The 11,575-nt window shown below is 38.0% G+C and overlaps 1 protein-coding gene across 1 annotated transcript in view; it reads left to right on the top strand.

The window, feature by feature from the left end:
* Positions 1-11,575, top strand: part of TBCD (tubulin folding cofactor D) — a 160,995-nt gene that overhangs the window by 94,604 nt on the left and 54,816 nt on the right. The window contains 3 exon segments of the mRNA XM_050919182.1: positions 9-47; positions 2,217-2,223; positions 9,531-9,560. Coding sequence (XP_050775139.1) covers positions 9-47; positions 2,217-2,223; positions 9,531-9,560 — 76 coding nt within the window.

Here is an 11,575-nt window from a genome sequence, read left to right as displayed (position 1 = left end):
TTATGTAGAGCTAGAGTATTTGAACAAAATATTGTATGTCGTGAACAGTAAGTACTTTGTTAAACCCCTAAAGAATATGGTCTGAGTGCATATTTAAAAACATGGCTTTACATTTCATCTAATGGGTCCATAGTTAAAATCTGAGCTGTTGTTACCACATTTCCACAGTGCAATATATGTCATGTCTCAGAAAGAGCTATTTAGTAATATACTGTGACTATGTAAATACATAAGGGTCACTGCTAATATATAAAACTCTACTGAATCTTAACTATGCTGCATGGCATCTAGTGTGACGTTGTTCTGTTCCCACTGTGTGTCCATTGTCATTTTCAAACTGCAGTAAATAATTTTTAAAAAATTCATTTATGTAGAAGGAAAGAGGTTGACTTGGAAAGATGAAGCTCTTTCTGTAGAGCTAGGACATTTAAGTTAGTCACCTATGTAAGTAGGCTAGGCTAGAATAAGAAGGAAGGGCCAGGAACACCAAAGTGTGCCCTGTAGAAACTCGGTGCAGGACACTGGTGGTGGCAAAGAGATAGGAAGAAAGCTTGACTATCGAGGAGGAGGAAGTATATGGAGGGGAAGTTGTTATATTCAAGTGGGGTGGGGGAGAAGGGGAGGAGAGGCTTGTTATGCCTGGGATTGTAATTCTGTATGATGTAATGTAGATGTAATTTGATTAGATTGGATTTTTTATTTATAAAGATTCTAGCCCTGAGGAAGGAGTCTCAACCTTACAACAACTAGAACAAAGAATATTTCATGGAAAAGTTAAAAACCTGTAACATATTTAATGAATAGTTCATATAAGTAACACAAAAGACATAAAAATATCCATCAACAAACCCATGTGTCCCTGTCACATGAACCATCTTTCCAATGTCCAAAAAGAACAGTGGGCTCTGTAGCTTACCCAGAAAGTTAAGAAATCTAGTCTCTTAATGGGGCTAATGTATTCCAAAGCCAAGAAAGATTCTTCACAGAAAATGCTCTGATAGCATCTCTGTTTCTTACAGTCCCCCTCTACTTAAAAGCTCAAGCTGCTGACAGAAGCTGCTGCATTACCACTTGGAGAGGGAATCAGTTGTCTGTGTGACCAGATTCCCAACCATTTGTCCTTTATAGGTTTAAACCAAAACCTTGCACTTCACCTAGAAGTTAATAGGAACAAGAGCAGAACATAGAGTACTGGTATAAAATGATCCCTGTGTAATGTGTGTCTCAACAAATGGGTGGCAGCTATGCTCGCTGCCCTAGTTTCGGCTTCTGTATAGTCAGAACATGTTGCCCCATATAGAGTGCATTGTACTAGACTAATGATCACAAATTATTGCAGTAAGGTCTGTGTATGAAACTAAAGGCATATTCCAGGCATAGATGAAGAAAAAGCACTGAGATTGAAATTGTCTAGAAACTAATTACTAATTACCAGTAGTTAAATTTCATTTTTCAAACTGAGAAATAAAGAGGGGAAAAAACTAGTAGTATAAATGGTGAAAAATAAATTAAATTTTAAAAACGTTTTAATAATCCAAAGAATTAATTGTAACATATGTATAAAAACATGATTTTCACCTTGACTGCCCCTTTGAGTGCACTGCTAAAAAGAATTTTGTATGAATGCTCCATACACATGCTTTATTCATTGATGCCACTAATTAACTAATTTCAAGAGCAAAGTGATTCTCAGCATTCTTTTCTGAAAGAACATTTTGTACTGACTGATTGTAAATTGATTCCCAGTGCCATTTCTACATCTGAATCGGTCCACATAAGTCTTGGGTAAAGTGAAGCTGTTTAAATAATTTTTTTCCAGGGTATGTACCCTGTCCTTGCAGATGATTTGCTTGGTACTCTAATGGGATTTTATTTTGGCTCTAAGTGTTATGATTCTGTGTCTAAATAGTAAAACTGATAGTTCTACTGTGAGTTAAGGTGCCAAAATTAATACTGATTAGAACAATACTTACTAATTAGGCTTAGTGTGGATTGCCTTTCTGTATTTCAAATGGATACAAATTAAAATACGATTTGGTTGTTTTTGCTATTACTGTCCTTGTATACCTAGCAGATATCTTGAAAACATGATTTTAATGTGGTTCATCACTAAAAAGTTAGTGTGTTTATATAAGGCTCTGGCACATTTTTATTGTGTGCTGTTTATCTCCTTCCTTGGGTTAGGTGTGGTTTTTGTAGGTGGGTATGGAAAGCAGTGCTACTGTCTATTGATGGTAAAGTGCACCTTCTGTGCTGTGCTTTGGCTAGTTTCTGGATGGAAGATTACACCATTTGAAGGAATCAAAGGCTTTGGTAATTTAATCATACTGATCCTTCCCAGTTCAGATTGAGCTGTAATCATAGCTGCAGGGTTGCATATGGTATGTCTGTTAAGTCCCACCCAAGCTGCACTCCTCATTGCACCAAAGAATTGTTTCTCATAGAGAATTGAAACTATTTTAAGAGGAAGTCTTTAGAAAATAGTCACCCAGTGAGGCAAATGTCTATGAATATGCTCTAGTTGATATCAAGTAGATTCTTGAAACTTTTGCATTTTTAAGCTTTTACAAAAAACAAACCAACAACAAAACAAATACATAAATAGAATTTGAATTTCTTTAATAAACTGAAGGCAGAACTACAACTGCAATGGATTTTAGTATCTAAATTTAGTGGGTTTAAAAAAATATACAAATTTATTATTTTGAAAACGTGTGTATAAGGTGGGTTGTTTGATTTATATGTTACTAATGTCAATTCAAATTGGAAACCCTGTAAAGAATGTGGGAATATGATGAAGCATATTTCTCTCTCAAAACAAATTAAATTGTGTGCTCTGTAAATGTATTTCAATTTAAAAAATAGTATCTACAGAAAGTCATTCAGAATATTGTGTTGCTTTTATAGTGTGCTGAATTAAGAATTTTTTAAAAAAGTATGACCAATTCATAGCTTGTATATTTCCACTTCTGTTACTTTCTTGCCAATTTTAACTTGGTGTAATTAAAAGGCCATTTCTTTTGCTTAACTTCGGGGCTTGATAATACTACCTGGCATGTTTTTTAAATTAGCTCTCCTCCTCCTCTTGTATCAGTGGTTGGTTTAAGGGAGGACTGGTATCACTGATTTCACTGTTTGGATTGCTCTATTGCATGAACTAGAAATTTATAGTTATTATAGCTTTTTAGTATATCTGTAATTAGGTGTTTCTGTTAGCATTTTCTGCTTTGAATTTGGAAATAGGGCTGAAAAATATTTTCTTGAGACACAAGGTGGGTGAGGTAGTCTTTTTTTATTGGACTAATTTCTGTTTGTGAGAGAGGTGTTGGTGTATGTTAAAAATTGAGGTCAACCCAGCTATATTACTCAGGGGTGTGAAAAATCAACACTTCTGAGCGAACTGATTCTGACCAGTGATTCTGGTGTCTCTGGATCCCTTACCATGAGCTGGGCTGTGGTAGGCTTTAAAAAAAAAAAACGCCTGTGATTTGGGTGCCCCCTATACCTAGCTCAGTGGCCTGTTCCTCCAATTTTTTTCTAATACCTTCATGTCCATTCTTTGGAAGCACTTCACAGTTTAGATTTATGAAGATATCTTTGTTTTTTATTTGAAGGGTACCAAAGCCCTTAATTCATCCCCTTTTGTCTCCCTTGAGATAACAAATTAGATCAAATTGTGTTTAAGAAGTTTATGTGTAGAATGGTTGGCTGACTGCGTTTCCCACTGTTATTTCTTAGTGGAACCATTTCAAGGCCACGTTAAGGCTCATCATGCAGTTAGATGCATGCCAACAGTCATTGCCAGCCCAAGGTCAGTACCTGTCCTGGAGATTTGGAGAGTGGTCACATGGAGCATTTAACTGTTGCTTAGAATCACTGTTGCATCAGGAATTCAATTTTTGTCTTAAATTGCTCTTCCCTACCCCTCACCTTAGGAGGAGCATGCAACAGGAGCTGCTTTGAACTTAAAGAGAAGGAAGCCATATGGAGTCTGCTGCCTTCTAGGTCGACCTAAAGATTCCCCACTGGATATTAGACATTTAGAGCTTTAAAGCTTCTATGGGGTTGATAGAAATTTGATTTATTTTTTCCATTGTAGGGGGATAAGAATTCTGGAGGGGAAGAGATGGTAAAGATTCCCATTCCCAGTAACTAACTTGGGAATGGAAGAGTAGGTGAAAAAGCAAATGATAGGAATTTAAAAGGAAACAATAATTAGGTAGGGAGGCAGGATAGTTTTAAAACAATGAGAAATTGGATGACGTGTGTCTATTACTTTCATTACTTTCCTTATGTGTATCTACGTGTACCCATACTATGTATGTTTTTCTCTCTTAAGCCCTAGTCATGCATGCTGATAGACGTGTGGATCCTTGCTATAAGAATGCCTCTGAGTGTGATTGAGTTAGAACATAAAAAAGCATCTAAAAGAATCTGATTTTTTTGACCCTCTTAATTTTAATATTGGTAAAAACAAATGAAAAAATATTTCCCAAGGGAGATGATGTATACCAAGTTTTAATTTTTAAGTCCAAATTTTGTAGATCCCCAGAAATTGGGCTATCTAGTGGAAGTGCTGACACAATTGAACCACAGTGATGTGAAATAAAATAAAGCTCATCTTAGAGGTACATGCAGTAATGTTGGTAGTAGCGAGGTGGTTTCTGAATATGAAGTTGAAATAAACTTCTGGAGACTATCGTTGTTTAACATGCCTTGCTTTCTTTTGACTTTTTGTTTGAATTCTGTTAACAGTATTTTCTCATTAAAATGAGTCACATTTCCCCAAGACTTAACAAAAGATAGCAGGTATGAAAGTATTCATTGGCTTTTTTGGATACTTGCCAACAGTTCAAGCTAAGACAGGTTCAACGTGACACAAATACAAAAATAATAAAAAAAAAAAATTAATCCTCAATAACCACTCCCCGCAAATGAAATTGGCTGTCATAGTTTTAATCAAATTTAGCTTACGGTTATGGATAGTTTCAATGAGCTGTTGAATTGTGTGTGGCAAATAAAGCAAATGTTTAGATATTTTACAAATTGTAATCTTTATAGAGTCTAATGCTTGTACAATATGCTGAAACATACATTTTTTCAAAGGCTGTTGGGCTGAAATGTTACATTGTTTCATTGGACAATAAAACAAACTCTTAATGCTAACATATAGATTAAGAAATATGAAAAGAATACTTTTTGAAGTCAGTGGGAATTATGCATGTTTACCTGAAGGCAGAACTGGTCCTTAGTAAGTCATTTATGAAGTTTAGTAGTCTCTTACTAAATTATCTTTTGTTGAGGACATTTCTTTTCAGTTTACCTAATTAATATATTTAATGAAACCAATTTATTCATTATAGAAGACATATTTTACTTTGTTAGACGAATGATGTTTCTACTGTGTTTACTTAGCAAATTCTGTTTAGATTTTCATCTGCATGTTGTTTTTACACTGATATAGAAAATGCAAAAGTAAAACAATAGCAGAATATAAAAACGTACAGTACATTAAGGATGGTTATTCTGTAAAGGCTTCACTTATAATAGCTATCTGGCTAACATGTTACATTCAGTGTAAAATTCCTCTTTCCATTAATGACTAGTTTATGGTTATACTACAATATATTACACTGAATGGAGACTTACCCAGACAGTTACAATGCTGGTTGACTGTTAATTGCAGGTATTTTATAAATAAAACAAAAAAACTTCAGCCAGTCTGAAATCAGTACTATAGATCTTAAAAATACAGATGCCCAAACTCTGCTATTATTGTATTTGGTCCTGTATATTTATGGATAATCTGGCCACTTACTTGATTAAAACACTTTTTAAGCTAATCATAATGCAGCTGGTCAGTGATTGAATTGCTGAGTCACTTAGCGGTTCAGGCATTAAAGGTGAGAGCCATATCCCTGTTGCAGACCCTTTATGCCAGGGAAAAGGGCCTAAACAGTGTGTAAAGGAGCCCTATAAAAGCTCTGTATCCGACCAGGAAGAATTACCCTGATTCAGGCACTGAGAGAGGCCGCTGTCGGTTGTCTTTTGAGGACATCCTTGCAGGTCATGGCTTAGGAGTATGCTGGAGGATAGGGAGGTAAAATAGTAAATGGTTTACAGGTTAACCGGTAAGCATTAATCTTGCCAGTTAATTGCCCTAACCATTAACCCCAGCTGCACGGGCTGGCAGCCAGCTGGTTAGAGCGATACCAGCCCTGGTCTGGCTGGAGTGGCCCTAGCCCCAGTAGTTAAATGGTTAAATGATATAATTTTAATCATTTAAACATTTAACTTTTTAAAACAATATTTACATCCCTACTGGAGGAGAAGTGGAGGGTGGAAGAAGCGTGTCAATATTAGGGCTACAACATGCAGTTGTGCGAAGATGTCAGGCAGCACTATAGCCCATGTTCCTGCTCTGGAAAGTCACTATAACCTAGACGTGCTCTCAGGGCTTTATAAAAAGTTACACCGGGGGCCACTCCAATACATTTAGATTGCTACCTCATCCCTGTGCTATGAGTTCTCACCCGTTGTGTGGCTTATATTGATTCCTTGGAACCATAGGTTACTCCAAAGGGAATTCTGCACCACTGCGCAATGCAGAATTTGCGCAGAATTAATGTTCTGTGCAGAATTTCATTTTTTCCTGCAGAACTGATACTGAGGAACTGCTGGTCCCCAGTAGGGGCAGTTGCACCCAGCAGAGCCTGGCTTCCCAGTGAGCAAATAGAGGGCACTGGTCGAGGGGAGAGATGGGGAGCTGGAGGTTCCCTGCATGCCCTGAAGGAAGGAGCCGATGTATGGGCTGTAGCCCCACAATGAGTGGAGCGCCCAGCCCAGCGGGGATGGAGTCCCTGCTCAGCATCAGCTCTGCACAGCCCAATACTGAAATCACCACAGGAGACTCCATACAAGCCTGGTTTGACCAGCATCAGGCTATTTCTACCTCTGGATCTCTGGGGGGAGGGGTTGCAGGTGGCTGGCCTGTGGCTGGGCTCTGGAGGGGCCTGTGGGAGTTTTGGCTTGGGGGGGGGCCTGCAACTGGGTTCAGGGGGAGGTATGGGTGTCTGAGCTGAGGGGTTCTGTGCAGCTGCCTCCAGTACTCCCTCCAACACCCCCAGTACCCCCTCCAGCACCTCCTGAATACCCTATGCCAATACACACAGACCCCTCCAGGACCCCCCCAGCTACACCCTCCTCCAGCTCCTACTCCCCCTACCCTTCCTCCCGGCAGTGTCCTGTGTTTGGGAACCTCTGGGTAACCCTACAGGGGCAGAATGAAAAAATGAGAATCGACTAAAAGACCAGAAGGGCAGAATTTACCCCCAAGATGTGCCCAGCTGGCACGTGTGAAACATCCAGACTGAGGCACCCAACAAAAGCATAACAAACAGAAATTGTGTTGTCGTGGGGGGTTCCTTTAACTTTCTATTCCTGGGGGAATCTTTTTTGTTCTAGACATACTTGCTAAAAGATATTTTGAAATAAATTACCAAAATAATTGAAACTGGCATGATGTTTTGCATTATTTTTACAAATTGTATATGCAGATTTTTGCAGAATTTAAAAATATTATGTGCAAAATTTTTAATTTTTTGACACAGAATTCCCCCAGGACTAACAGGTTCAAATCCAAGCAAGCTTACTCAAACTTTCATTTTTCCAGAGTTGAGTATTTACTCTATTCTTTTGGAAGGAACCTTACGAACAGGTGTGCTCTGTCTGTGGCAATCCAAAGATCCCATGGCATTTTTTCTATAAGAATAGGATTTTTGCCCGTGTTCTTGGCCAAAATTCCCCATTGTGTTGGACATCAGTTGTCAGCTGGCTGCTGTTGTCTCTTCCCAGAAATTGTTTGTAAACATAGTGTTATTACATAAATGAGTGAGAAGTTATTAGTATCCAGATAATAGCGATGCTTACTTTTTGTCGAACAATTTAGAAAACCTTTACCAGTATTTGTACTACTTACTTTTGAAACAAAATTGCCCCTTTTAAAAAAAAAAAAAAGGGAAATTTATAAAATGTTATGTAGTATATATCAGGGACAGTGCTACTCCAGACTAGCGGGTAGGGGGTGTGGGGAAAGATACTGGAAAAAGTAAATACTATGTGAGGAACTATATTCTGCATTGATGCGGATATATATGTAGTGCTCTAATTATATGTATTATATTTTCTTTATGATCTGTTTATTGCCAGGCGTAAGAAGTGTACATCAATTAAGATGCCTTCAAATTTTACAAGCTCAGAGACTGATATTTTAACATGCTTTCACACTTGAATGTTTCGAATATCAGTGTTCAGTACTCAAGAATAAACAGCTAAAGCAGCAGGATCCCAATCTTGCTGCTCTCAGCAGCTTCCAAGTATTGTATTTAACTGAGCTTCGCAGAATTAGATTTTTATTTTTTATAATTTTGATGGATAATAGTGGTTTATTTGTAAACATTTTTTTCTGTTTTATATCTAGTTAAATTTTCAGTTGTGAAAAATTATGGGGTGTGTGTCAGGAAATGAGAGGGCCAGACAATTATTTAATGACAGTTGATGTTGTGATTAAAAGAATTAAACCTTTATAACTGTTAAAACACAAATTGCCAACATCACGTGTCAAAATATATGAAGTAAATATCCTTAAATCAAATTCTAAGTTCTCAAGCATCATTTTTCTCTCTTTATCTATCTGTAAAATTCAATTATTATGGATGGAAATTTTTGTTGGTTTGTGTGTTCGGTGAAACTGACATTTACCAACATGTACTGATAAAACAAATCCTTCCAAGCCTATACATCACATAAACAAGACGTTATAACTGTGATATTATCTAAGGCTGTGTCTGCACTAGCACTTTTGTCAGTAAAACTGTTGTCAGTCAAGAGTATGGAACCCCCCCACGCCTCCCTGACCAACATAAGTTTTACTGATCAAAAACTTTGGTGTGGACAGTGCTATGTTGGCGGGAGAGCACCTCCCGCCAACATAGTTACGGCTGCTTATTGGGGGTGGTTTAATTATGCCGACGAGCGAGCTCTCTACCATCGGCATAAAGCTGTGCCACTGCAAGGTCTGTAGTGTAGACATAGCCTAAGATTCTTTAGGGAAGATACCTGAAACTTTCTTAAAACAGCTAAAAAAGACAGAGCTGTCCTGATTCCTTTTGTCAAAGGGCACTGACTTTTGACTGTACTGTGAAGCCTTGTCTTAGGAATCAAAGGCTATTCTTATGGGTGTGATTGTTTTAGTCAACTTGCATTCTTAAACTGTTGTCATGCAACAGACAGATTTGAAAGAGCATTAGAACATAAAGCATCAGTGAACCCCTCCCCCCAAAACAAACAAAAAAAAACAAACCTGAAACCCCAACCCTTCAGGGCCTATTCAACTAACAAAGCTGACTTTATTTTGAAAAGTAAAGCCATGGGTCATTTATATTGCCATGTGTTTGTTTTGAATTCATCCTCTGGTGTTTATCAAAAAGCAAACTGACTCATTTTTGATGTTTGTTCTCTCTGTTCTTTAGGCTGCCTTCCAGGAGAATGTTGGAAGACAGGTATAGTAACTTTTCTGATTCTTCATTAAACAGACTTCTTATAGATACATTGTAACATGTAACTTCTAAAACCAAATGAGTAAAAGAACAACCAAATTTGGGGAACACTGTTTCAAAACAATCATTTAACACATTTTCGTCATTTGAACCACAGGTTCTCGTTTACTTTTTCCCCCTTTAAACTTAATTGTGAGCTTTTAGGACATTAGTTCCTAAAGACTTGTAGCAAGTTGTTTCTAAAAAGCAAAACCTTGATGTGAAGTCACACAATATGCCTTAACTTGCATTAAGGTAAGTTAAGTGAGCTACACAAGGCCTCACAGTAATTTGATTGCATAGCTAGGACTAGAACTCATGAATCCTCGCTTCTGGTCCTGTGCTTTGTCCAGTAGGTCATGCACTTTCTCAAACCATAATCTGAATTTTCCAATAAATTGATTAGTTTTGAAGAAGTATGAGTTGCTCAAATAGAAAAGTCCATTTTATTTCCATGTCACTTGACAGGCATATATTTCACGGCATAAAAGACTTAGAACAGTGGTTTTTCAACCTTTTCTCATTTGTGGACCCCTAAAAAAAATGGGACAGGCCTTGTTGGAAATCTTAGATATAGTTTGTGGACCCGCTTGGCCAAGTTCCCTCTAAGCTGTGCAGCTGGGTGGCCGCCCAGCAGGCTATCAAGTGCCGTGCACTTCAGGTGTCCCTCTCCCAACTGCCATGCTGCTCCTAGGAGCCTCCTGCTTGCTGTGCAGAATTGGGGTGTGAAGGGGGACACTGATGTCAGGGTGTCCCCTTTGCCCCTTGCCCTTGTACCCCATCACCACAGAGCAGCATGGGGTACACAACAGGGCTCAGGACAAAGGGAGCTTGCTGGCAGTTGCTGCTGTGTCTGAACATGCTGATCTACTTAAAAAGGCAGCGTACTCTGTCTCTCACACACACTCACTCTGTTTTTCACACTCACCTCCCAACACATACTTGTATTACTGTTGTTGTTACTTCTTGATACTTCTTTCAAAGTGTGTTGTTTTTTATTTTTTTTGACTGGTCTATGCATTTTATAATTTTTATTTCTCTTATGTTTAAATTTAATTCTTTGAGTAGTGAGTTCTAAAATGTCCCACCTGTCCTGGCTGGAATAATTATCCCTATGGTAACGTCTTAAAAATATATATTATATGTAGGTTTTTGGTTTGTACTAGTGGCGCGCATCCGCACATTATCTCGATATGGTGCACATAACAAACTTAGAGGAAACACTGCCCCAGGGGTCCATTGACCCCAGGTTGAAAACTACTAACTAAGAACATCTTCATCTGTGTGCTGAATACACTAACTGCTAAGGTTTCTGCCTGAGCTCTAGAAGAAAGAGAAAAAAAATAGCCATGCAATTATTTCCCATTTACAGTGCTAAAATAGTATAAATATATTAACAAAATTTTTGAGATTGCAAATCAGGTGTATGATGTATAAAAAACAAACAAGGGCTTTAAAGGTGGTCTGAGAAGCTTCTTATCTGCAGGAGTCTGTGTTCAGGCCCTCATATTTTTTTTCTCCTCAAAGGGCTGACATCACTGACATATACATCAGAGCAGAGAGCTGAGTTCCATACAATAATATAGGTGTTAGTGATGTCATGTAGGTAAAGAAGCTCAGAAGCTTAAAAACCTGATTTGAAACTATTTTGTAATGCCAATATACTCCTGGCACTCTGCATTCTCACCATATCACATTTCCAGTATCTTGTTAAAAGGTTATCTGGGGTGTTCATTGGTATGGTATTTCCTTATTGCATGGTGTTATCTTGATTCTCATTTTACTAAGATTCTTTTATGCCACTTTGGCAGTGTAAAGAGGCCTTATAGGTTGTGTAAATGTGATACTGTACTGGGTATGTGTTGGCTGCTGTATTAAGGTCAAAGCAACGTGTAGCTAATGATGGTCTCATCTTGCCTTCATTGGATTTCATCAGAAGCAGGGATGAGGGTCAGGGGGCCGTGGGCCATCACTTTTAA

The sequence above is a fragment of the Gopherus flavomarginatus genome, chromosome 12 (assembly GCF_025201925.1).
Source record: "Gopherus flavomarginatus isolate rGopFla2 chromosome 12, rGopFla2.mat.asm, whole genome shotgun sequence".
Classification (NCBI taxonomy): Eukaryota; Metazoa; Chordata; order Testudines; family Testudinidae; genus Gopherus; species Gopherus flavomarginatus.
Note: the sequence above shows the minus strand (reverse complement) of the source record. Positions and strands in the feature narration are given on the sequence as shown.